The sequence below is a fragment of the Phasianus colchicus genome, chromosome 16 (assembly GCF_987193195.1).
Source record: "Phasianus colchicus chromosome 16, bPhaCol1.hap1.1, whole genome shotgun sequence".
Lineage (NCBI taxonomy): Eukaryota > Metazoa > Chordata > Aves > Galliformes > Phasianidae > Phasianus > Phasianus colchicus.
In genome coordinates, this window is record NC_143451.1 from 3376090 (window position 1) to 3402448 (window position 26359).

Genomic DNA, 26359 nt, shown 5'->3' on the forward strand with positions numbered 1-26359 from the left:
CGGTAACGGGGACCGGAACAAGGAGCGGGAGCCGGGAGTTAAGAGTGATGGCTGTAATGGCATTGCGCCGGAACCACGCGTGACCGCCTCGCTCAGAAGGACGGGTCGCCGAAGCCGAAGCGCTGCTGGGCGGCGTGGAGCTCCTGCAGTAGGGACGAGTCCTCCAAGCCGAGCTGGGGGTGAGTTAAGGGATGACAAAACTTAAGTGATTAAATGTTCTTTACTCTGCCAAACCATCCCGAGCGGCAAAAGAACTGTGGGATGGGACCCACGAGGATTAGCATTGGAAAAGGATCGCCGAGGAATAGGTAACGGGAAGCTGAGGCTGTTCCGCCTGCAGCACAGGGCAGAGATGTGCTAAGCTCACAAGAAAATTAGAACCAGAGCATCTTTAGACCACGATCAGGCTAGTCCCAGGGTAGGGGACCCTGAGAGGAGAGAAGAATATCAGTAGGGGAGGGATTGCCTTTCTCCAGCAGAAACCCCACGTGGCTCCCCTGTAGCAGCCAGGATTAGGAAGAAACGGGGGATGATTGTGGCCCCTTTGGGAGAAGGCAGTGGGACAGATGGGGCAGAATTGATTACAGTTCCATTCTCGTCATAGGATTTAGAGAGCTGGAGGAAGATAGTTAAGGATTATCGTAGTGATCCAGTAGGAGTAGCTGGTTGCTTCAAGTACCTGGTCTTACAGCATAACCCAGGCTGGAGTGATATCCAGCTGCTGTTAGGTGCCATGGCTGGGATGGAAAGGGACCTCGTTTTAAAGATGGCACAGGATCTAGCTGAGAATGACAGATAGGGAAGGCATGAAGACATAAAGGATCACTTTCCAAGGCAGGATCCTCATTGGGACCCAGACACTACAGGGAGAAGGGATCTTACCAGGAGTGGGTGATAAAAGGAATGGAAAGAGCTATCCCCAAGACAGTTAACCGGGCTGCATTGTATGCAGGAAGGCAAAGCCTGAAGGAAACTCCTTGAGAATTTCTGGATAGGTTAAGGAACAGGATGAGGAAACAAACCTCCCTAGACCCAGCATCAGAAATAGGCATTCAACAACTCATAGGAAATTCAGCAGATCTGCACTATTGGGAATTGATTGGCAATTACATACACCTTATAGGCTGCAGTCAAGTGGCTAAGTGGAAAAGATGAACCATCTGATCAAGTTGCAAATCATAAAGCTTGGCCAAGAGGCTGGGATTCCGTGGCCACAGGCACTGCCTCTGGCACTTTTAAGAATTCAGACTAAATCCCGAACCAAGGAAGGACTGAGTCCATTTGAAATCCTTTATGGAAGACCATGCCCTGTGCAGAAGGGAATTTCGGAACAAATCGGTGAGGAGCTTTTGAGCAGATGTGTAATTAGCTGACAGAAACAATTGAGAAGCGTTGAAAAGGCTGTGTTTAATACTAGAGCACGGGGTCTGGATGCATTCATCAGTGCACGATGCATTACCTGGAGATTATGTGTATGTTAAATCCCTCTCAGATTCTCCACTGGAACTGCGGTGGGAAGGACCATATCAAGTACTTCTAACTACGCACACGGCTGCCAAGCTGGAGGGACTGACACCATGGATCCACTCTACCTGACTAAAGAAGGCACCTAGACCCCAGTGGACAGCAGAGAAGAAAGGACCTCTTCAGCTAACACTTAAGAAGAATGTATAAGCTGTGTGTGATAACTAGCCTGCTAAGGATTGCTGTGGCATGGAAGGATAACAGCTACCTGAATGTCACTCAGGCAATGGCCCAGAGTCTCAATCTGACGAACTGCTGGGTTTGTACAGCAATACCCAGGAATGGGAAAATGGAGCTTCCCTTAATGGGAATTCCCATACCTTATTCAAATTGGAGCTGGCCATATGACAATTTCCAGGTTCAGCCTCTTTCTGGGAATGACACAATATGGTGGAAGGTACCAGAAGGGAAATGTTTGCTGGGACAGTCCGAAACTAAACTCCCTAGTGGAGAAACATTATGCTGGGGAATGACAACCCACCCGTTACCTTCCCCACAAAGCCCAATCCCTGAGCATGTGTGTTATAAGAACAGTACTTTTCCCAGTTACGAATTACAGGCACCACCCTGGGAAGCTTTAATCCTGGAAAAAGGGCAAGGGGAAGTGAGTATGGGGGAATTTCAAAATTTAAATGCCACCAAATGTCCAGGGGATAACCAGTGCCCCCTCCCAGTGGAGATAGCATTAAACCATAGTTCCTGGTTTGATTTTGGGTGTACCCCTGACGGACTGTGGTGGCTGTGTGGAGATAGACGTGCTAGGAAATCATTACCACAAAGCTGGAAGGGCACTTGTACACTGGGGGCACTGATACCCTACGTCTCCATACATAACCATACTAAATCAGGAGTTTTGAGAACCCCTGGGAAATTAGTGAAGAGGGCATCAAATCCTTTGGTAGACAAGCCTGCTGGGTTCCATAGCCTTGTTAGATGGTTCGTTTCATCTCTTGGGGCAAGTGAACTGGAAAAGGCAATTGTTAATATTTCAGCCACCTTAGAAATAATAGAAAATGCAACTGCTGATGCAATCAAGTCATTAGAAATAGAGGTTTCAGCGCTTAGTAAAGTAGTGCTGCAAAATAGAATGGCTCTAGACCTCCTAACGGCTAAAGAGGGAGGAGTTTGTGTGATGATTAATCAGAGCTGTTGTGCTTATGTAGACAGGACTCAAAAAGTTGAGATGGACCTACAAGCCATCCGAGAGCACTCTAGACTGCTTCATTAGGTATCGATGGATGATACCTCGTTTGGGTTTACAGAGTTATGGGAACGGCTCGCCAGTTGGTTACCTAATTTTGTGTGGCCAAAGCAACTCTTTGTGGCTTGTATTATTATAATCATCATGCTCGTTTTAATGTGTATTGCGATGAGATGCGTATTATGGATATGCAAAAATTCTGGGGATAGTTATGAGGAATGGAAAAAGCACAAGCTAAGGCAGAAAGTAGAAAGTGGGAGTTATCTCAGAACTTCCCTTTTCCCGAATGGAGTAATCTAGCAAAAGAATTTGCTAGGTTCAAGAAAAAGGGGGTTATAGAGATTGATTCTGCATATCATGGGGAAATTGCATCAGGCATCCCATGAGTGCTGAGATCCCCCCCAGGAACCCCATGAGAAATGAAAATGGCCCCCTCCATGCTCTGCCCTTAACAGAACCAGCTTAGAGCGACAGGAGAGGAGCAGCCACGGCTGGGGGCCAAAAGAAATAGCCCATGCTCACATCACGCGTGGAAGGAGGAGGGTTTGGTGCCCACACTCACCTTTGTGGCATATTTGTAGCACTGCTCTGCCTCCAGCTGCCGCCCTCCCTGCAACACAGCACAGCAGGGAAGGGAGGGGGAAAAGGGGAAGGGAACGGGGAAAAGGGAAAGGGAAGGGGGAAGGAGTGGGCTCAGGGAGGTCCCAGCAGGCACTGATGAGCAGCAAGGAAGGGCGCTGCTTGTGCCATCTGAGCACTGCAGTGATTGCTCCCCCAACCATTTGTAGCCCTGGGATAGACACGGTGTTCTTCAGGCTCCCCTGAGGAGCTGGCTGGGCACTCACCTGCAAGCAGACAAGGGCCAGGTAAGCCCACACTTCAGCATTGCTGTTGTTTAGGGCATTGGCTTCAGAGAGAGCATCCTCTGCTTCCACCATCTCTTCCAGCTTGAGTGGAAAAGAAGAGAGGTGTGAGAAAAGGCAAACAGCATACAGAAATGGCTTCACAACTGAGCAGGCACCTGTTCCAACAGCCAAAAAAACACTACAGGAGGAAACCAACAGATTGGGTACCGACATCTTTGCCTGCAGGAACCAAGCAGTCCAGCTCCATCATGAGCTCTCAGGACCTGCTGGCATGCATGCATCTTTCAAAACATGACTCTGGTCCTGATGCCTCTTCTCACAGAGGCTCTCTGGAGGCAGAAGGGGCTGCAGCCAGCTCTCAGGACACCACTCAGCTCCCTTGTTTTTGGTGTCTGCATCTTCGTAGGAGGCTTACATTTGTCCAAAGGGGAAATAGAGGAGTTTGAGTTCCTCTGTTTGGTTCTCTCAGCCAAACCCCTTTGGAGGGAGCATGCAAGGTGTACCCCTGGGAGACACTGCGCTGCTGGTGGCAGTGTCTGGGTGTCCTTGGCAGCCTTTCAGAGGTGCTGGATACCTCTGGGCAGGGAAAGCACCGAGATTCCTCACTGCTGACAGCCTGCTCAATCCTGTGTGGTGATGTGCATAAAGTTAGGAATCATAAAATATCCAACTTGGAAGGGCCCCACAAAGATCATCAAGTCCAACTCTTGGCTCCACAAAGGACCACCCAAAAAAATCAAACCCTATGCAGGTCATGTGCTGGCAGGCACTCGGGGCAGAGCCCAGACCCAGATGATGTGCATGCCATGACATCCTGAGGCTGAGGGCCCTGGCAGTGGGACAAGGAGGGGAGGGACGTTGCCCTTGGTGCAGTACTGAGGCTGACTGTTCTATTTTCCACCTCCCATACAAGCAGCCCAGGGTGCCACCCTGTGACCATGACAGCATACAGCACATGACAGCTTCCAAGAACATCGGTTTCACAGTTAAGCACAGAATAAAAGCAAGCCTTGCACACAGAACAAGACAGCACAGATGATGTGAACTTGGGATCTCACACCTAACAGCACTTACCCTATAGCAGGCAATTCCCACTCCCAGCCAGGTGAGACAGGATGCAGAGCTCTTGCAGGCTTGCAGGTAGATCTGTTTTGCCTTGCCATACTGCCAGGAGAGAGATGATCACACTGTTCTCTGCATCCCCTCCATACAGCCTCTCACCTCAGGAATTTGCCCAACACCTCATCCCTTCTGGGCCTCAGACACCTCACTGCTGGGAGGCTGAGAGCTTTCCCATTGCCCCAAAGCTCTATGCTGCCAGGAACTAATGCAGTAGTGTAAAATACACCCTCATCAATACAATTCGAGTCTCAGCAGCACCCTGAGACTTGAATCTGGCACAAAGGAGTAGGGCTGCTCCATGCTCCAAAGACTTCAGTACTCCATAACATTTTGCTGCACTGTTGCATCTCAGCTATAGCTACAGGTAATGGTGTTCTGGATCCGGGATCTGGCATCTACTGGATGCTTTGTGGAAAATGCCCTACTTCCACTCCTGCATGGCTCCTCACCTCTTTGTCTTCCAGGTAGATGGAGCCCAGGTGCAGGTAGACAAAATGCATGTCTGCAGCATCCTCCACAAATTTGACAGTTCGCTCGTAGCACTCCTTTGCTTCCTGCAAGTCTCTCCTCAGGTAGCACAGGTGTCCCTTCTGAGCCCAGACATCGGGATTCTGTGCACACAAAGCCAAGAGTGAGACGTGGCTTGGAGACAGGCAGGAGAGAGACCTGGAGGAGGACCCTGTAATCAGAAAAGGGGGGAGCTGACAGGCATTTGATGGGAGCAGGACAGGCTCTACGTATGGAATAAAAATCAAGTCAGCAGGCTGTCTGCATAACACCAGCAATGGAAGCACCCTCCAGCCTTCCCTGCAGGGTATCCTGGCCCATGCAAGGCTCCCAGGTACCATGCAAGCAGCATTTGGAGATGGCAGCTTTAAAGCCTCCGCACCTTCCATTCAACCCAACTCTGAAAAGCTGCCTTCTCTCTCTGCTGAATAGCGACCTTGTTCCCCGTGAAACAGGGGCTGACTCTCAACGTAGGGAAAAAGGATCAGGATATACATGTTCAAAGGGAAAAGAAAAGCAGACAATGCAGAAGAGGAGTCCTCACTCAGAAATGCTGCCTGTCTGTGTGTGGAAGATGACAGACAGCAAATAATACACTGGGTAATGAGGAGGGCAGCGCTGCAGCCACAGCCTGGGATGGTTAATCAGCTGTGATTGCCTTCCCCCAGAGAAACTGCTACAGATTAATATTAGAATTGTTCAAGTGGAAATGAAACATGGACTCTAGGGTCACACACACATACACACACACACACACACACACACAAACAACACAAGTGGGGTCTGCTGCAGCGTTCAGCCTGTCTGCTACTTTGGGACAGCATCCTGCATCTGCAAACACGAAGGATTACCAGGAAGTCAATCTTAATGGCTTCGCGGAGACATTCTTCACATTTGGAGAACTCTTCCTTCAGCAAGCATGTCTGGGCCAATGCCAGGTAGTAAGCACTGGAAGGGCCTCCCTGCTGGATCAGCAGCTCATGGGCAAGTGCCATATGAACAAACTGCAAAGGAATGGCACAGCAGCATGGCTGGGGGAGCAGGCAAAGCACAGGCATCCCCAGGAGGACACTGCTCCTGCCCTGAGTGCTCTTCAAGGAGGACTGTCTTGCTCCTGTTTGACTTCCACAAACAGGAGATGAGAGTTGGTTTTTTTCTTCCTCAGCTTTGAAAATTTACTTCCCGTTACTTTTAGGGCTGTTTTGCTTTAAGCAGCTCTTTCTGCCACGTAAAATGAAAGCAGACAGCTTAATATGGCAGTCAGAGAAGTGTCATAGAGATGGCTGTGTGGAACAGGGACATCCTACAAGTGACACAAAAATTACTCTGACATAAGCAAATGTCTGAAAAAAGAAAGGAGTACTGCTGTATTGGAAGCATCACAGTAATGCTTCTCATCTCTGGATGTACAGAGGACACCCCTGCACTGTCTGGCTTGGCTGCTCCCTCCACATCCATGCAGTCCCAGAGCCCTGTCTCCCTGAGGTGTCTTCATTCCCAAGCAGCACTTTGGTCTTAACATTCTGCCTGACCATGGGTTTGCATTTCTGGGCAGTACTTTTGCTGCTGGAGTAACCTCAGCGTGTTCTTTAAGCCCAACAGGGGCCTTTGCTGGAGCTTGCCAGTTTGGTAGTAACCCAGGGAAAGAAACTGCAAATCCCTTCCCTCCCTTCACTCCATGTTGAGCTGACCTGGATGGCATTGAATTTCATCAGAAATTCCACTGTCTTCATGAAGATTGTGCAGAGAGGTTCCCTGTGTCCTGAAACAGGGGATGAATCTGTAAGAAAACGCATCTCCATCAGTCCCAAACTGAAACAAGAGCAGGGCTGAGCCCCTAGCAGGCACAGAGTGTAAAGTGACACAGTGTAAAGATGGCAGGGGAGGCTCAAACAGCTATTAACTCAGCATTTTCTCCTGAAGGGCCTCTGTTTTTATGGATATGAGAACAGAACAGCCCAGTGGAGCCATAAGGCCCCAGCACTGCCATCTCTTTGCCATCCAGAGGAAAGCAGAGCTTTGCTGCAGGTTTCCCAGCTAAGGGGAAAGAACAAGGCTTGATGTCTCACCTTGGCATCAGGAGGCCACAGCCCACTGCTCCCAAGTTATTTCCCTCCCTGCTGCTTGCATAAAGCCATCTCCCAGCCCTGGGCTCTCCATCCCACAACCAGTTTACCACTCCCTGACCTTCTGAGGCTGTCTCCGATGCTGAAGCCTCTTCCTCAGGTGCCACAGAAGCTAGGGCAGGCTCCTCCCCTGTCTCTGGCAGCTCGCTGGCTGAGCCATCTGGAACCCCCTCTGCAATGAGACCCCCAGCAGCCACTAGGTGCAAGCAAAAGAGTTTGCCCTAAACTGGCCATTTTGGAGCAGAACTCCAGAGAAATGGGAGAAGAGGAAATACACAAGAACCATCAGATTTCCATAAATAGGATGAAAATAGCTTGCAAGAGGTAATACCTGGCTCTGGAGTCTTGAGTACAAGATTATCATATGAAGCTAGAAACACATAAAAATAAGGCAATATCCCTTCCTCTGGCATATGACACTGGAGGCCAGCCTGCCTGTCTGCGGCGCTTTGCTTGGAGTGGTGATAGTGTCAAAAATAAAAGTAATCAATCTTTTCCACAGCTTTGCCAAATATTTAGGACATGGGACAGAAAGCCCTGGCTTGGGGTAAAGCTGGACTCAAAGAGGCCCCCAGAGGAGGCCTTCAGCTCAGAACTGCCTCTGAGCAGCTGTTCTGTTCCTTTTGAATTGGTCAGACAGCACAATCCAAACTGTATTGGAAAGTCACAGCAACAGCTTTCATGAAAGCTAAACCTGGACAAACATAAATTACACCAGTCACAGTGGCAGCCCTACCCTTCCAAACCTTGAAAGGTGCATTTGCTCTCCCCAGTCACTCTGGTCGCTGCCCAAACATCTATTTATCACCACTGGGCTGGGCCAGAAAAATAAATGCAAAGACTGGTCCTTCTCTTAGGCTCTGGATAAAGTCAGCTATATACCTGTATTTCAGCCTCAGCATTTAAAGCAGTGTATATGCCACTGTTGTTTCTGGCATAGTTCATAGTGTGTTCAAGCTCACAGCCCACCGCTGTGTCCTTCACCGATCGTACTTCTCCTCTTTGGTCTCACTGTTCTGCCCTGAGCCCCTCACTGTGGTATAAAGGCACCTCCTGGTTTTGCTAGAAATTACCTGGCAAGAGCTGTTCTGGGCTTGGACTGGAAGACCTCACAGACGTAGCACTGACTTGCTTTCTCCCTTTCCCAGAGATGCTTCCCTCCCTGGCCTGCTGTGCTTGGAGTTTCTTCTTGGCTTCACGGAAGGCCATTTCTGCCTGAATATAGTTATTCTGCAGCTCACAGAACAAACCTATCAAATACAGAAATAGCAGCATGAGCAGAAATCTAGCCCTCAGTAAAATCTTTCCCTTAGTCCTCAGATTACAGCAGTGGGGAGGAGCAGCAGGAGAAGAAGCAAGGCTCGGCTCTACAGGAATGCCTTCAGCACACAAGCTGGCTTGCTTTTGTACCTGAAAGTGTCCAGGCTACAACACTGGATGGCTCCAAGCAACAAGCATCCTCAAAGAAAATCTCTGCCTCTTCATTGTGCTGCAGCATGACTGCCACGATCCCACAGAGCAGCAAGCTGGGGATAGAAACAGCTCCCCGTCAGCAGCATGCAGGACACCCATCACCTTCCCACCCTCTGGGAGCACACAGCACCTTCTCACATGATGTGGGTTCAGAGAAAGAGCCTCCCGGAAGCACTCCTGGGCTTTGAGGGTGTCCTCGAGCAGGAGGCAGAATGCTCCGTAGTCCAGCCAGTACTGGATGTTGTGCTGGTCCTGAGCTATCCTCTGGACACAAGAGATCAGCATTGGAGGGCTCCTGCCATCAAGCTCAGCACACACAGTGCACTGAGAAGACAACTCTGCTACAATCATACCTTTGCTCGGCTGAGTTTAGCAACTGTTAAGCCCCTGTCTATCACATTCTAGGGTTTCCCTTAATTGGGATCACACTGAGCTTTCTCTAAGCCTCCTTCACCTCTCAGTATCTTCCAGCTTAAGCTGGCCTTCTCTTAGCCACCTGATTGAGAACCCAGTGCCCCCAGTGCTGACCCGGCGTGCCTTTAGGACTGGCTCATCCCATTTCCATTGGCCTTGAAATTGAAGACTCCAGCGACCTGGCCAGCTGCTGCCTCACATCCTCCAGAGAGCAGCATCTCCCTAGGAAATCCCTCACACATTCAGAGTGAGTATCCTGCTCATGTTCACCTCCTCCCCGATGGTGGTCTGGCTGCCATCCCAGATACATGGGATGGGGACAGGGAGGGACAGGGGCTCTTTTACCTGCTGGTGGTAGAGCGATGCCAGCTTGTAGTCCTTGTTGACTTCAGCTTCACGAGCAAAAAGCCAGAGCTGCTCATCAGTCATGCGGATTCGAGGGGCAGGAGAAGCAGCTTCTTCATACAGTAGCTGGTAAGAAGTGAGAGAGTTAGCCCTAGCCAGGGTAAAAAGGAGGGTATGAACACTTTGTGTGATCTCATGGCAGGAGCAGTCCCCAGCCCAACACTACATGGAGCACACCTGGGCACAGCTAGGCTGGGTGAGTTGGAAAGCTGTTCCAGCCTCCAGCTGTTGGAGGCACAGCCTTGCAGTCCTGTGAAGCTGTACAATCCTCAGGCACTTTTACCACAAATGGAAGGGGTAATACCCATCATCTGCAGTTGTGGCAAATAAAAGTATCCCTCAGATTAAGAACACTTTCTGCATCCTTTGAGGTGTCACTAGTGACCTCAACTCAAACTGGAAGGCTCTGCCTTAGGTGTGGGGGGTAGCAGATGGCAGAGATCCAGCCACCCTCACCATGAGCCAGCTACAGCAGCTGTTACCAGCTGTATTTCACAAGTTTCACTGTCTGGATTTCACAGCAATGGGATACGGATGCACCAGATCCTGCCTCTGCATGTGGCTCAGGGCCCATATGTGATAACTGCAGCAAATGGAAGCACAAGCCTGCAGGTGTCTTGAAGGCAAAAGTACCTTCGCTAGAAATGGTGTCAAGCTCTGGATTCACAGTGAAGCTGTATCCCAAATTACCCATCCCAGCCAGTGTTTCTCCCTACCTGGTTCAGGGCAACGTGCATCTGATCCACAAGGTACACATACAGCTCACTGAGAAATGCTTGGAACTGCTCCTGGGACTCAAATGCTGTGGTCTTCAGGTATTTTTCCCTCACAATCTTCACTACAGCATACTGTGGAGACATGTAACACTTGAACGTGGCAGGTCCCCTGAAAGCTCCATAATCATAATAATACAGAGCCATAACATGGATTGTCATAGAGAATATCCTGAGTTGGAAGGGACCCACAAAGATCATGGAGTCTCACTCCAACTGTCTGAAGCTCCATCTTAGTTCTAAGGAAGAAATCCAGCCCAGCACTTAATAAAGGTAAAAAGCAAAACAAAACAAGCAGGGATGAATTCCTTTCCCAACTCTCTGCCCTTGCTTTCCTGACACACAGGTCCTCAGCCCCTCTGAGGACATGTGAAGAGGCCCATTCTCCCTTGGGAAGGCTGAGAGTGCAAAGCAATCAGTTTTGTCTTCATCAGGATACAATACGGGGCAAATGGATTTGCAGCTTTCCCGTGATGACAGGAAAAGTTCTCCTAGTGCATGACCAAAGCAGCCTGCTCTGTCAGGAAAAAAACTAGCCTTCCCCACATCTCTGCAACAGCCTTCGGTGACAGGAAGGGATTCTGTAGCAACACATCATGCTAAGTTATCACTGTGGAGCAGCAGTTCCTCAGTGAGAAACTGCCAGGACAAAACGGGCAAGGAAGTGAAACAGCACAATGGATCCCTGCCTTTAGTTGTTCCTTAAAAGCAAAATATTTCCCAGAGCTATTGAGCTCAAAGTTGAGCTGACGCTTCTGTTCCTCCAGGGTTTGATGGTCTGTTGCTCCTTGGTCTGGCGGCTGCTTTCCAAACAGCTCATGATATTCACTTAGGATGGCAACAGCAATGCTTGCGATGTGCTTGTGATAATCTTCCACAGCCTAGGAAATAGGGAACATCAAGAAGTAAATAAGTAATCAGATTTCAAAAGTCACTTATGCCATCAACCTTGAAATGTGTTTTATTTGCCAGAGCCCACGCCTCCCATTAACTCCACCTGACTCAAGTTGCAATTAGTCTGTCACACAGCCTTTCCTGTCCATGCCTCAAGGCTGCAAAAATATCTGCATGTAAATACAGAAGTGTTCCTTCATAATTAGATATTGTTCCTGCTACATTTTTCAATCAGAATCCACTGTCTCAGTCCTCGTTGCCTCTTCTGTAGCAATACAACTGGCTGCAAATAAGCTGTAGCTCATTTGCTGAGAGCCCTTTAAAGCCACAGGCCAGTCCCCCCCACCAGAAGGACCTGTAATATCCATAATCTCAGTGGTAGAAGCTTCCATGCACGGCAATAATCAAAACGTATCACTTTGTGCACTCCAAACAGTCCAGCAAAAATCAATTCTGCAGCAGTACTGGGGTCAGCTACTGAAGTATTGCTTCGTCCCCCACTGTTGCTTTGAATTTCCCATCAGCCAGGGGCCATCTGAGGACATGTTCCTTCAATGGCTCTCCTGTACCTACAGAAAACCATCCAGTGTTCTCTGATCATTTTCTGGGGTCAGGAAGTTGAACATGCAAAAGTCCTAAAAAAAATATTCTGGGGGACCTGAGCGTGGTTGGGGCTGATTCTGTTCATATTTGTCTGGGCCTGAAGAAATACACAGAATAGTCTGAGGCAAGAAACTGTTTGGACTGCCCAGAGACAGACAGCTCTGGTACCTCTCTCCTCAGCATCATTCACTTTCAAAACACCCCCACACTGCTGCTTTCTTCTCTGCTGTTTCTAGATCTCTCTCTTTTTAAGGGCTGCAAATCAAGTAACAGCCCAGAAATGATTTCCCAAGGCATAATACTACAAAGATAACACATCCTGAAGTTTTCTGCATGCTTCCTCTGTAAATCTCATCTGTGTGTTGCTGCAGGGCTCAGACTGAAGATGAAAATCTCTAAAGTGAGAGGGATGAAGACAGAATGAGGTGGCAGGGAGTTGATGAGGCCATAGGCTCCTGCACATACCTTCTTGGCTCCTCCAGTCCGGGGAGGCAGCGGAGGGCGAGGAGGAATCATCTCCTTGACCCTGTCAATGTGAAGACAGAAGGGATCAGCCTGACACCCTGTCAGCAGTGCTTGGTTATCTCAAGCACAGCCAACCTGCAGAGTGAGGGCTGCAGGCTGTCACGTCCCAGAGACACCTTACAGGGAGCAAGGTGCAAGAAACTGAAGGTCAGACCAAGAATGAAGTGTAAAGACCAGAGCACCCATATTCAATGCTTGCAGCTCATCATTCTGCTTTGAGAGAACTAGCTACTACTTCACTCCCTGCTGAAGATTACACTCCCCAGGGATTAGATGGGATTTATTTTGTTATTTTCATCAGGCTTGATGGACCCATCACACAAAAACTACCGTAAAACTTCAGCCCAGTGGGTAGGGTTAATATTTGTTATTGCTGGCAATCAAAACCACTCTCCTATAGAAGATGATCTTCTCATCAGGTTCTTATTCTTTTAACTCATGACCTCCTGGGTCTGCCAGAACATCTGCAGGAAAGGTAGCAAAGCTCTGAAGATAGGACAGCTCTGAAGAATGTTATCATGGTAAACCTGGGCCATCCCACCCATCAGGTCCTGGCCTGCACCACACAGCTGTGGCACCTCATCCCTTGGCCATGCACTGACCCTGTATCACTCCTGTCTGTACCACCACTAGGGTTACAACGATCTCCCAAATACTGGCCAAAGGTCCTTAGGATTGCTATTAAGACAGTACTGAAACCCTTAGAGTCAAAACAGTCTAAATTCACTGAGATTTTATCAAGATTTCCTGTTTGCTGGCACTAGAGCACCTTCGGTCCTTAGAACACAATCCTGCCCACTAAAAAAGCTGTCACATCCTTGTGTTGGCTCCTACACAATCAGCAAAGCAAACTGCTTCCCCCACACCAAAGCTAAATCCTGTAACTCTTCTGCCAGCTTACACAGCTTCCAGGCAGCCGACTTCCCCAGGTTCAGGTCTCTGACCACTTCTCTGTATTCTCAGAGATCCAAAAGGTTTCAGTGATGAGAGACTCAACTCTCACCTCGCCCACATGAACGGTGATGCCACAGCCTCTGCTTCTGTCCCCATGGACCTGTCATCCCCCATCAGCTGCTTTTGCCCGTGAGCCTCAACAGGAGGCCTGCAGCACAGCTCCAAAATAACCTTCAGAAAGCTGCTGCTCCTGCTGGTCCCTCATCCCACGCAGGACATATCCTCACAAGACACGATTACAGTCATCTAACTCTGCATGAGGCTGCTGTAGGCACTAGGGAAGATGCCAGGTCTGTGGAAAGCACTGTGACCATAAGCAGCAACATGTCCTTTTCCTTCTTTTGCACACCCTGCCGTGCTTTCTGATCCTCTCTCTTGTTCTGCAGTGCCTCCCTGCAGAGATCTGGCACCACTCCTTGGGAAGCCACTGAACCTGAACAATGCAGCGCCCACACTCACAGTCCCACTTCAGAAGAGCTCCCATCACTGCCATGTTACCTCTGCTAGTGGCACAAAGGAGAACCAAACTGCTTCACTTCAAGATGAGAAAAAGAAAACCGAGCACAACAGCAACTCAAGCAAAGTAAGCGAGCAGAAGCGGAGGCTGACAGGAAACTTTGGATGCAGTCCAAGAAAGGGAGTTGTGGTTTGCTAACGAGCTACTTATTCAAACCACCTTCCAGGAAATAAGGGGAAAAAATAAAACAACAACAAAAAAGCATAACTGCTGAGTATGTGTGCCAGGACACGTGTATGTGTCATCAGCTGAAGCCCCTCCAAGAAAGAACCCTCTCTGCCACTCAGATCTGATTTTCCAGGCTTCCCATCCACAGCTGCACAAGGCAGGAGAGCAAAGAGGAATTACACTGAATTTCTGCAAGCTGCAGTAGAGTAGGAAGCAAATAAAAAAGCTCGGGGGAAAGTCTACTGTAAGGGAGGCTCATTTTCCTCAAACCTGTCTTCTTGGAAGACAGCAGGCAGAACAAAAGAGAATACACATACTTCCTGTTGAAAGAATGGCTGCTGCTGTGTGGTTTCTGCTCATATTTCTGGCTGAAAGAGATATACTGCCTGTGCACGATATGGTTTATTCATTTGCTGTATTTTCTCTTTTTTATCCAATAAATTATACATGCTAGGTCTTCCCTAGGTAGCACCACAGCAGGACTACTGCTCTGTGGACAGGAAGCAACTGCCTTAAATTAAACACACTGTGAAAGCCTCAAAGCCTCAGAGATGAGAGCACAGCTCTACAGCAGAAGAGTGTGAAAGCCAGAGCCCAGGAAAGGATAGAAAGTTGTGAGAAAATTCAAGAAAAACAATAGAATGCTATTCTGAAGCTAGAGCAGTGCTACCTTGTGCAGTGCACTGGTGGCTAGCCCTGACCAAGCAGCTGAACATCACGTGCAAGAGGCAAGCACAGGGGGATTAATGGGAAACAAAGCCTGTACAGGAACACAGATACTGTTGTGCAGAGATGCCAACTCAGATGAATGCAACTGTTTTCCAAACCCAGGCAATGCCACTGCTGAAGCAGCGTGGTGGCCCTGTCCTCCTGATTTCAGTGGGCGTTGGATGAAGCCTTCAACTGCTGCTTGCAGAGTACTTCAAAGGGTAGGCACCCTGTACAGCATGGTTTGTATCCTGCAGAACTGAGCTATCAGCTCCAGTTATAGCATGTCTTTACACACCTTTTGGTGAGCTCCTCTTGCAGTCGTTTGGGTACCAAAGCCTTGTCCAGCTTTATCTCCATCACCAGGAATGTTCCTGCTTCAACATATTGCTGTGAAGATAAACATTGCTCTCTCAGTGTTGTGCTATCTCAAGACATTAGTGACAAGATGAAAAACTGAACATTTAGCTAGAGATGTTCAGCAAATCCTCTTTAAACTGCAGAGATCCTGCTTGTTTTAGAACTTGCACTCAAAAATGATTTACAGTAGAAAAATTCACCTTGAGAAGTCAGTCTAGGAAAAAAAAAACAAAATGAGAACACCCAGCCGATCAGTTTGCTTGGAAAATGAATATGCATTCTACATATTTTGAGAAAGAAATCACAAAAAGGAAGAAACTCGTCTAAATAATGCCTAATTATTTATAGAGGCCTGATGCTAGACTTTCCTCCAGCTGGACGTTGCTGGAAGAACTCCAGGACAGCATCTGCGTAAAACATGCCTTGTCTCCAGCTCACTCTTAAATAATTTAATTACGTGAAAGGTGTGAGACACTGATGCAGTGATGGTCTAGCAGTCTTTTCTTTTCTTTGGACATACAAAATTACCTTTCCATCAAGGCTGAGAGGTGTGACACTTGCAGCTTCTTCAGCAACATCTGACGAATGGATTTTTGATACATTGGATGTCTATTGAAAAGCAAGAAAAGACATCTCTATTTCAGATCCAAACCTCATGCCCTCATAAATTTAGGATGTGATCACGTTGTACATTTGTTCAGATAGCATTTACTAAAATTTCGAGGTGATGAGCATCCCTCAGCTGGCTAAGGCAATGCAGCATCTGTCCCCAATTCTGATTACCTCTGATACAGAAAAGGACCAAGTGTGTTGCAATATGCGTCTCTAGATCTCACCCTTCTGCTGAATTCCTGTTCTCTGCTCATCTTCTCCTTATCTTCCCTCTGGGCCTTACTGGGAACAGCTCTGGAAAGAGAAGAACTGGTTCCTGGGGTCCCTGATCCTTCTTTAATCAGACTGATCTGTGGACGGAGATCCCGCAGAACGCTCTGCTGTCTTTTAGTCTGAAGGGGGTAGAGGGTGGAAAGAAAAGACAGAAGTGAGGGAATCAAAGGACAAGGCATTCCTTTGCCTTAACCTTTCACATCACAGAACACAGACAGAGTCTAAATACATTAAGAAACTCTGCAACCTCATCCTCTCCCCACAGTCAGTTGCCTGTGCTCAAGGCCAGCTGATACCACACAGCTGTACAACCTCAGGTCTGACTGCTAAGAAAAGAGCTGCTTGAGAAAGCCTCACTGGAATCTCCTTGCTCAAAGGCTGCAATTTCACTGGGGCGGTGTTCCTGGGCTCTTGTATGAGCTCGATCCTTGGTCTGCCTCACAGGCATGGACTTGCCTGGTGATGTGAACTGCTAGAAGCAGTGGCTACCCACCCTAGGTCTGCCCTCCATTGTGTTCTGGCTACCCACCCCAGCCTGCCCTGGGGTGACTCAGCTCCCTGCCTGCTTTCCCAAGCAGAGTCATTTCCCTGACAAACCTGCAACTTGCTGGGACCAGGTTTTTCACTCTGTGTGTTTACACACTGTGTGAGCACCCAGGCAGGGCTCCCTCCCAGCTGTCAGCTGTCAGAGTTGGGCCAGCAAGAGCTGAGCCCTGTGGCAGGTTCTGCTTTTTCCCCCAGCAGCTGGCACCCAGCAGCAGCAGTGAGGCACGGAGATGGGCTGTAATTCCCCCAGCTCCCATGGCATGGGCAGCTAGCACTAAGGGAATGTGGGCAGTGAAAGCAAGCTGTGCATCTGCCCTCCTGAAACAAGCTCAGGTCTGTTTCAGGAGTACTGTGGGAAAACGGAGATGTAACTGTCACTTTTAGTAACAAGGCGGGGGGGGGAAGCTAAAGACAAATAAACCTCCACGAGCTACAGCTGAAAGAGCTCCAGTGACAGCTTTTCTGGTTGTTGCCTGGGGTAACGCTATCCTTTTAGAGCCACTGTTTGCTCTTCCCAGCAAAGCAGTTCATTTGTCTGTGTTCCTGAGTGGGGAGTGAGATCAGCTCTCCTTACTCAGCTGCTGACAGAGAAGGGAGTGCACTGAGATCCAGAGCCTCCCCCAGCCCCTAAACCTGCTCACCCACATCCAACAATCACCTTCCTTTGAGAATGGCCGCACCTAGCAGTTTGTGTCACTGCTCTCCAGCACCAGAAGAGCAGTGAGCTCTCAGAGCTGGCCTTTGAGCACCTTTCTGCCCATCCTTCCTGCTCCCAAACACCACACTGCTCACCCTGCCTGCACCCATCCTGCACAAGCAGCTGCAGAGGTGGCACGGAGCCTGGCTGTTTCACCAGCTCTCACCTTCTCAAGCACCTCACTGTCCTGGTAGGCAAAGACACGAAAAGCTCCTCGGATCCGCTTCACGCCAGGGCACAGCAAAGGCATCATGTTGACATATGCCACACCGTGGAAGAAAATCTGCCTGTCCTCATCTCCCTGGAAACACAGATCAAGGCATTGAGATACTGAACAGATTGTTATTCTCTTAAGGAAACAAGGTCACCGATCCCATTAAGAAAAGGCCATGCAGCAAAGCAAAGCACCTGACAAGCCAGGGGCTCTGTCACTGGCACACAGCCAAGACAACCCAGACAAAAACACTGGAGTCATTCGATATGTAGAATATCAATTTTATTCCAACCCCAGCAGGGCAGCTGTTCTCTCCAGTGCCCACACTATGCCACTCCTCGGCGCAGTCTTGTCCTGATACAGCTGCTAAATTACCAACCAACCTGGTTAGGAATCCAAATGATCCTAGGAAAGCTGCGAGCATCTCAGGTTTGATACAAGTCAGGTAGCTACAGAGGCCTGAGTGCCTAGGCCAGCAGCAGACAGGGTAAAGTGAAGCATCTCTGTCATAGCTGCAAAATGCTGGCACCGGTGGGCGACGAATGAGATTTACACCAACTTACACCACTTTGCCCTGGGACATATTAGGGACTCTCACAGAATCAGCTGTCAGGAACAGAACCGTTAGCAAAGGAGCTCTTTCTTTGTTACATCACTTCAGTTTAGGTGCAAAAGCATAGCTTATTTACACCCACAGAAAGCAGGCATGAATTTCTTCAAGATGCTCAAAACAACCCAAAACCAAAACAACATTGGCTGAAGATAAGCTTAATGAATTACTTCACTTCTCAAGAAGTGCCCCCTCCCTGACCCTTTTCCACCAAGCTACATGCCTGTAAGCTTTTAGGAAAAAAATCTCACCCTCCTTTGTTTATTTAGCAGCTCTCTAAGGCTGATTAAACCCTTCACAAAGCCTCCAGCCCTCTGACTTGCTTTGGCTGGTTCAAGGCTGATTTTGGTGTAACAAAGGCGTGGAAAAAAGTACTCAATGACACAACGCTGCTTCATAAGCCATAGCAACATGTCCCTCCCCACTTTTACCTTGTCAACTTTGCTGGTTTTCCCTTTGCTGGATGAGGTCACTGGCATCCTGCAGACCTCCACAGGCCAGTACTGGCACTCCGCGATGCGCTTCTTCAGGCTGAAGACAGAGGAAGGCACTGAGAATTTGCAGAACCCAAGCTCTCTCCAGTTAGCCATGCTGTCCTCCCTTCTGTCCCAGCAGTCCCAAAGCCCCCTATCTGGCTTTACACTGCCCTACTCCCATGAGAGAACAGCCAGCATTGCACCACTGAAAGACATGTACTTTAGGAAGACCTGGGACACGTTCCTTTCCATCCACTGCTATATGCGTTTATGGCACTACCAGCTATAAAATGATTGTGAGAGCAACACACACAGTTTCTCTCTCCTGGTGACATCAGAATTGAAGCAAAAAAAAAAGGAAAAAAAGAAACATGATTAATGTTAGTATAAATCCAAAGTGGATCCCAGGCTGCGGAGTATGTATGGATGTGGTTAAAAAGGGAACAAAACCCCAACAGACAGAAATGAGAAATTCCTTGGCTCTGAAAAGCACAGCCATGGTGAAGCTGAGGCCAAGAACGTTGCAGGAGTCAAAGAGAAGTGAGATGCCTATCCTGATCTTGAGCATACCTAGAGCTATTAAAAGTTCTGTTTATCCAATAAAAAAGAAGTGAAGAGTGCCCATGTAGAGTGAAAGGATTTTAATATATTGAGAACTCAACCAAACTCAATTAGCAGCTAAGAGGAAAGCTGTGTGGGTTCACCATGACTGTCCCCCCTTCCTTCAAACCTCCAGGTGACAGTGATGAAGAGGTCATGGGAGGGAACACAGCCATCATTAAGTGTTTGCACTGCAGAAGGAACAGTAACCAGCTCCAACTGCTGGCAGCAAAAGAGAGCATTTACAGCCTGAAGACAGCAACTACAGCCAATTTGTCTTCTCCCACTGTTGCAGAGCTAAGTTGCTGCCAGCAATTAAAGGCAGTTAAAGTGCTCTCTTGCTACCACGAGCACCTCCAGCCAGCAGACAGCATAGGAGATATATGGCCACATAAGAGGTCTAAGAATGTTTGCGCATTGCTTCTCACTGCCCAAGACAGGTCAACTAAGTGCATTCTTGAGCAGTTTCCCTCATCACTCAGTGCTGGGAGGTTCTTGTGCCCCTTACATGAGTACTGCAGCAGGATCCAGGTAACAGCGTCTTTCTGTGTCCCACACGATTCTCTTCATGCTTTCTGCCTGGATCCTAAACTTCCTGTCCTGGGAGATGTAGTATAAGGTGAGGAGTAGTATATTGCCAGGAGAGCAAATTCCACAGCCTGTATCATCCCCAAATCACCTCTCTAAAATGTTCCCTGGGATAGAACATGACTCAGAGAGGTGTCCCACTCACCCAACATGGGATCCCCTAGCAGAGTAAGTTGGCTCACAAAGAGGCAATACAAAGCCTCAGCCCAGCAGTGAGGGAGTGAGGACCAGACTTGCCACATGCACCCCTGGGAGCTCTACTGCAGTGTGTTTGCATGCCTGTGGTCAGCCAGCATGCCTGCTGGCTTGCAGAACCACCTCCATACCCAGACACTGCACCCAAACTGACCACCCACCCTCCCCCCGTCCTTCCATAACAAGTCTCTCAAAGCCTTCATCAGTGCCTTCAGGGAGGCCTGTTCCAGCCAGAACACTGCCAGCCCTTCCTCACCTTTGCCTTGTTGAGCTCTCCATCCTCATCCTCATAGGGACCACCAAGAATGAAGGAGTTGGGTATGTTCAGAGCACCAGAGGCCATGATATTAGCAAGAGACCATTTTTTGGGTCGGGGTAATGGTTCTTTTTCACCACCAAGCTTCAGGATGCCATTCATGAAGAGCAAGGGGACTTCTTTCTAAAGAGACACAAGAATGAAAAGACTTCTGCTTCCAACACGAGCAAGAGCAAGTGCCAGCTGCTCCAAGCTGTGCTTAACAAAGCAAGGAAGCAGTGCAGGGGCCTGGCTTGAAGAACACACTCCACCACATGCATACAAAGAAGGGAGAAAAAAATCATGGCATGGAAAAAAATTGCCAGTTTCAACCCAAATCTTACCATGCAGTCTTTTATCTGTGTTAAAGAAACACCAGCCTGCTCATTTGTTCCATGGTGGGGGACAACAACCTGCTCTGCAGCAGCCAACACCCACCTAGTTGTGCCAAGACCCAACCTCACCTTCCCAACTGCTGGAACTTGCAAGCAAGCCATGTAGTTTTGCGATGGTCCAGTGGGAACAAATGCTTCAGGGACAGAATAAGCTGCCTCCAGCGTGACACTCAGGAAGTTACCATCTGAAAGCTGACTTGCAGAAAGGAGGGGCTTTCTGGTACACACAGACACTTCGAGAGCACACTGCGGGGAAAAATGATTTAAAAAACAGCTAATAATTAGACAGGTATAATTCTCTGCTCTTCAGGGAGAAGCAAGCAGAAACCCAAAGCTAGAATGTATAATGTTATTTTATTCCTCACTTCAGAGGTTAAAGAAAACAGACTGGCACAAGAAAGGAATTGCATGGTCAGTCTTTCCTATGTCTGAACTGTGATATTTGTGTGTTCACATCAGAGCCTACAGGAGGCACAGCATATGTATAGTCAGGATCTCTGACAGAGAAAGGAAAAAGAACATCAGGGATAGAAAACAATGCTCGTGATTCAGAGCATGTGAAAGCTGTGGCCGTAGTTCAGCTCTGCCCTATCTCCATGCACTGTGTACAGTCATTAGCTACCTGCCCGACCCCGGATGGGTGCTGCACAATGAAAAGCCAGCTGTTCAGCATTTGTCATCATCTGTCCTCCCTAATGGCTGGTCCCATTCCTTGCTTATTATATCATTTAAATAAAGGAGTGCAAATGCAGTACCAATCCACCTTCTTCACTCATGGTGGTAAGCAGATGGAGACTCGGGAGGAAAGTTAGACATTTTTCCAGTCTCTTTACTTCATTCCCTGTTTTATTCACTGGGTACTTTTCAATCTGCTGAATGAATGAGGGCCTTGCAGGAAAGGCAGTTGGAGGTTGTGCAGTAATAGACTGTGAGACATTTTATTCATAGAAAGGAAGACTAATGAAGTTGGGCAGGTAATCCTGCCTTTGCCTTTTTCTGATTTTTCACTATGATTTCTATCTTGAATATTTTTTTCCAAGGCAATTTGGTAGCTGCACACATTAGCATTTCCTAGCATGACCTCACCTATCATAAGCACCTTGGGACAGACGTCAATGGGAGTACGAAAAGCCTCCAAGCTTTTAATATATAGGGCTGTAATATATCTGTGACGAGCTAGGTGGCTGAGTAATGCTCGTCTGCCCCATTAAAAAGCAGCAGAGAGCCGAATGAGCAAAGGAACAGTTCCAAATTCCACATACCTTGGCCTCCGGGTGAAGGCTTTCTGATGGAGAGGTAGACACTGCATACAAAGGAGCCAAGACCGTAAATGAACACTGTCCTGAGAAGAACCAGCAAGGAGGAAAGCATACAGTGAGACCCTCTGCAGAAAACTACAGCCTTAAAGTTGTGCTGCTACAACTCCTAAAGCTGAGCTGCTGCTGCTCTTCCCTTTAGCCCCATCTTTCTAAAGACTAAGAAGTCAGTTTTTGTCAGGAGGAGGTTATTTATGATGAGGAATCTATGAGCAAAGACCAGCAGTGCCAGGGAGCAGGAAGCATTTACAGAAGCTGTGGAAGTCCATGTTGTACCTTGTAGCAGAGGTAGAAGGTCCAACACAGCTTGGCCAAGTGGCATAGTCTTCTCCTCCTTCTGTTTCTTCTCCTTTTGCAACACTTCTATCACTGTCACTATAGAGAAAAATAGACAGGAGCTGGCAGTGTTTCTCAGACAGCTTCACAGAAGTTTGGAGCAGCAAGTTCTGGCAGGGGCTGGAAAGGGTCTGTGTCAGCTCCAGCACGTGCTCCTGTATCACCTCACATGGCTGACAAGAACAGTGAAGCCAAAGGGCCAAGCCAACATGAAAGGGGATTCTTCCAGCTGGCACAGAGGAGAACAGAAAGGCTGAGATTCCCCCAGTGCTGCTGCTTAAATGCTATTCTTGAACATGCGACTCCTGCAGCAATAAGGCAGAGCACAGCAGCTGACAGCAACGCCTCCACCCCTCCAAGGAGTGAGAATCTGCATCAGGTACTTACAGAGTACAGGTTTTTGTGCAATGCTGACCCAAGAGTTGGGTCCATCAGTGCTGTATTCAAAGCTGGCCGTGAAGTTATAGTTTGCTGTCCCGTTTGGTGAGACATCAGCCTTGGAGGAGTCTCCCAGGATCACTCCATTGTACTCCACACGAACCAGTGTAATCGACGTGTCACTTTTGATACTTTTCTGTGAAACACAGACAGATAGCAGATAAAGCAGTTGGTCTGCAACAGAACAAAGTTACCTCCAGGAGGGAGCTTCAGTTCCCCAACCTGGATAAAACACATTGGTGAGACTCTGGTTGTTCCACTGCAAGAATGGGGAAGAAGTACAGATCACAGCTGTGTTGAGACCTGTCTTTAGGAAGGACATTTCCTGCTCCATCATGCTGTGATGCCTCAGGGATTAAGAAGGGGATGAAAGTCATATCTAAAGCATATCCCAAAAATATCCCATCCCACAGCACTTTCAGGAAGGATGGGATTTTTGTTGTGTCCCAAGAAGGTTGTCTCTGAGCTGCATGGCTGAGCTCACATGGCTGTGTAATCACATGGCTGCAGCAAGCCCAGAAATCAAGTCATGGCTCCAGCAAGCTCTTTGGGGAGCTCTGGAACATGCTGCTAGGCCAGCTTTACACAGAGATGAAGAGGTCGAAGTTTTAACACACGTCTCCACAAAAGGCCACAAACACAGGTGAACAGGCATGGTGACAGCACAGCACACACCCAGACAACCCTATGCAGCAGGCACTTCCACTGCAAGGCAAGGAAGAGATGAGACAGCAGCTACAGGAGGAGCTCCCTGCAGGAGAAACACAGTTCTCTCTTCCATCCAGAGAAGAGTGTCCACCCTCCCTGCACGCAGGGACCACTGTACCCAAACAGTGTTTCTTTCATCCTCAGCAGCAAGGATGCCTAACCTGCAGGGGCTGAGCCCTGAGCTCCTGCTCTCCATGCCACTGGGTTAATTAGTTCCATGTTGGCTTTTGCACAAAATGAGACTTCATTCACTTGGTTTTAATTTTCCGTCGTGCTGACTGTCTCTTTGACCATGCGTTATGTGAAAGGCTAAACAGAAGAATCCAATTAACCTTTCCCATTAATTATCTTATTCTCCTCTCATTCTTCTCTACAACTCTAATTAAACAGATTTCATGTTTAACATAGTTGGACTTTTTCCATATTATTGCTATTATTGTATGTTTGTAAGCCTCCCCCCTTTAGCCATAGCCCCTACTAAGACAAAGCAATATACCAGACACAATCAGACCACTGGTCTATTATCTTCAGCATGGCTTCCCTCCTCTTTACCTTCTAATTCTCACCTAAAGTGCTGTTTGTACACCTAACAGTGTGAGAAGAACTCAAATACTGCAACAGTAATACACACACATATATATATACATATATTTTTTTTAGATATTTTTGATTTGCTTTTTCTCTCTGCTGCAAGAGCTGAGGTAGGGATTTCCATTTCTCTGCTTGCAGCTGTAGCAAAGCAACAAGCATTTCCTCCTAAATGCCAGTTCCTCTAGAAGAGTTTAAGAACAGCTGGGCTTATCACACAGCACATGGAAATCACAGTAGTTATGTATTAGTCTGAATTGGGTCAGTCTTGCACTGTAACTGCACTGGAGTCACCACCTTTTGAAATCTAGAGCCACTCCATTGATTTCAACTCAATTTAACACTGTGGTAGCTGGGCTGAAAATCTGGCTTTATAAGCTGGGACAGGTCTTTTTAAGCTTATTTGTCTCATCAAATAGTTTTCACTGTGATTTCCTTAAAAAAAGCAGCCATTTACAGACAGCAAGGCAGAGAATGCACAGAGACACTTTTCAAACCAACAAAGCACCAGAGCATCTCTGGACTGCTGCTGAGGAGGTGCATTCCCGAATCTAAGAGAAGCTCAAGCCTTAGAATCATAGAATCATTAGGGTTGGAGAAGACCTCTCAGATCCCCAGGTTCAACCCCAACCCACCCCTCCATACCCACTGACCAAATCCCTCAGTGCAACATCCCCATGTGAACCCCTCCAGGGATGGTGACACCACCACCTCCCTGGGCAGCAGTGCCACTGTATCACAGCTCTTTTTTTTTTTTCCCTAATATCCCATCTGAACTTCCCCTGGTGTAACTTAAGGCCATTATTTCTCATCTTTTAGTCTGCATGAGTGAGCCCTCAGTGTGGGTCAGAAGCCAGGAGCCAACAGCCCTCTTTCAGCCCTGCCACCTCACACCTGCTCTAGAGTGGGATCACAGCACAAAAAGTCATACAATGAATCATAGAATGGCTTGGGCTGGAAAGGACCTCAAGGATCATCAAGATCCAACTCCCCTGCCACATGCAGGGCCACCAACCTCCACATTTAATATCAGACCAGGCTGCCCAGGGCCCCATCCAACCTGGCCTTGAACACCTTCAGGGATGGACGGGGCATCCACAGCCTCTCTGGGCAGCTGTTCCAGCACCTCACCAACTCTCATAATGAAGAACTTCCCCCTGACATCCAACCTAAATCTCCCCTCCCTCAGCTTAAAACCATTTCCCCTTGTCCTGCAGTTATCTAACCTTTCAAAGAGTTGATTCCCCTCCTGGCTGTAGGCTCCCTTTAGGTACTGAAAGGCTGCAATGATTCACCCCGCCAGCCTTCTTTTCTCCATGCTGAACAAGCCCAGCTCCCTCAGCCTGTCCTCATAGGGGAGGTGCTCCAGGCCCCTGATCATCTTCGTGGCTCCTCTGGACCCTCTCTAACAGCTCCCTTTCTTGTGCTGGGGGCTCCACACCTAGATACAGTGCTGCAGATGGGGCCTCACAGGAGCAGAGAAGAGAGGGACAATCAGCTCCCTGTCCCTGCTGGCCACCCCTCTGCTGATGGAGCCCAGGATGCCATTTGCTTTCCGAACTGTAAGAGCACACTGCTGGCTCATGCTCAGTTTTTCACCAAACAACAGGACCTTCTCTGCTCAGCTCTCATTAATTAAAGATACTGAGATACTCCAGCAGAGCTTTACCAGGTCCCGAGCCTTCAGCACAGTGATCTGCACCACGTTCCTCAGCGACGGCAGCGACTCGCCGGGAGCAGCCGTAGAATCAGGAGGGCAGGACTCCTTGGTGGCAGATGGCCCCGCTGGGACCTCCATGGCTCTGCGGGAAAAACAATGAGAGGAACGTGGAAATGTTTCTCCTTCAGCTGTGACAGGAGGTCTGCCCACCCTCCTGAGGTGGAGGAGAGACACGAGGCCCTGCCGACCGCCCGTCCCTCAGCTCAGCCTGCAGCCCACAGGAGGGACAAAAGCAGCAGGGCCCTTCCCAAGATCTCAGTGCGGGCTTTCTGCGACCCCCAGCACCCTTACCGAGGAGCCGGGAGGAGACCTGGGCGTGCGGAGCGGCCAAAGAACCAACGTGAGTCCCGGGAGCCGAGCTCGGCGGCGGCGGGACGCGAACCCCGGTCCTCAGCTGCCTCAGGGGCGGGCAGCGCCGCGCCTGGCTTCCCGTAACCACGGCAACGCAGCTCATCTCGCGAGATTGCCAACATTCGCGAGATCTTAGCGCAGGGAAGCGTGTGCCAATCTCGGCGCCATCTTGGATGTGGGCAGCCTTTGCCAAGCCCCTGTGGGGCTGGGGACGTCTCCCCAAACCAAATGTCAACGTGCCCCCAGCACCCTCAGACTAAT

At 48.7% G+C, this 26359-nt stretch overlaps 1 protein-coding gene and 1 pseudogene across 4 annotated transcripts; one reads left to right on the forward strand and one right to left on the reverse strand.

The window, feature by feature from the left end:
• Positions 1 to 39: 39 nt before the first annotated feature.
• Positions 40 to 26220, reverse strand: CFAP70 (cilia and flagella associated protein 70). 3 transcript variants are annotated; one of them, XM_031595319.2, is made up of 28 exons: positions 26039 to 26220; positions 25697 to 25829; positions 22681 to 22867; positions 22234 to 22332; positions 21904 to 21983; positions 20711 to 20887; positions 20208 to 20390; positions 19677 to 19768; positions 18524 to 18623; positions 17435 to 17569; positions 15977 to 16144; positions 15669 to 15749; positions 15079 to 15170; positions 12374 to 12434; positions 11101 to 11292; positions 10355 to 10486; positions 9579 to 9704; positions 8950 to 9083; positions 8757 to 8872; positions 8420 to 8596; positions 7408 to 7518; positions 6912 to 7000; positions 6072 to 6224; positions 5163 to 5324; positions 4666 to 4755; positions 3571 to 3672; positions 3288 to 3335; positions 40 to 173 (listed from the first exon to the last, which is right to left on the reverse strand). In XM_031595319.2, exons 1-28 carry the CDS (start codon positions 26218 to 26220, stop codon positions 93 to 95), a joined length of 3483 nt encoding a protein of 1160 aa, XP_031451179.2. In that variant the 3' UTR covers positions 40 to 92. The 3 variants fall into 3 exon arrangements, with proteins under 3 accessions (XP_031451179.2, XP_090007744.1, XP_031451180.2); XM_031595320.2 differs by lacking the exon at positions 40 to 173 and adding an exon at positions 2401 to 2488; XM_090151618.1 differs by lacking the exons at positions 25697 to 25829; positions 26039 to 26220 and adding an exon at positions 25254 to 25630.
• On the forward strand, positions 41 to 3350 carry LOC149915728 (endogenous retrovirus group V member 1 Env polyprotein-like; annotated as a pseudogene). The gene is made up of 2 exons (XR_016471720.1): positions 41 to 179; positions 1493 to 3350. The product of XR_016471720.1 is annotated as an endogenous retrovirus group V member 1 Env polyprotein-like (transcript).
• Positions 26221 to 26359: the final 139 nt, after the last annotated feature.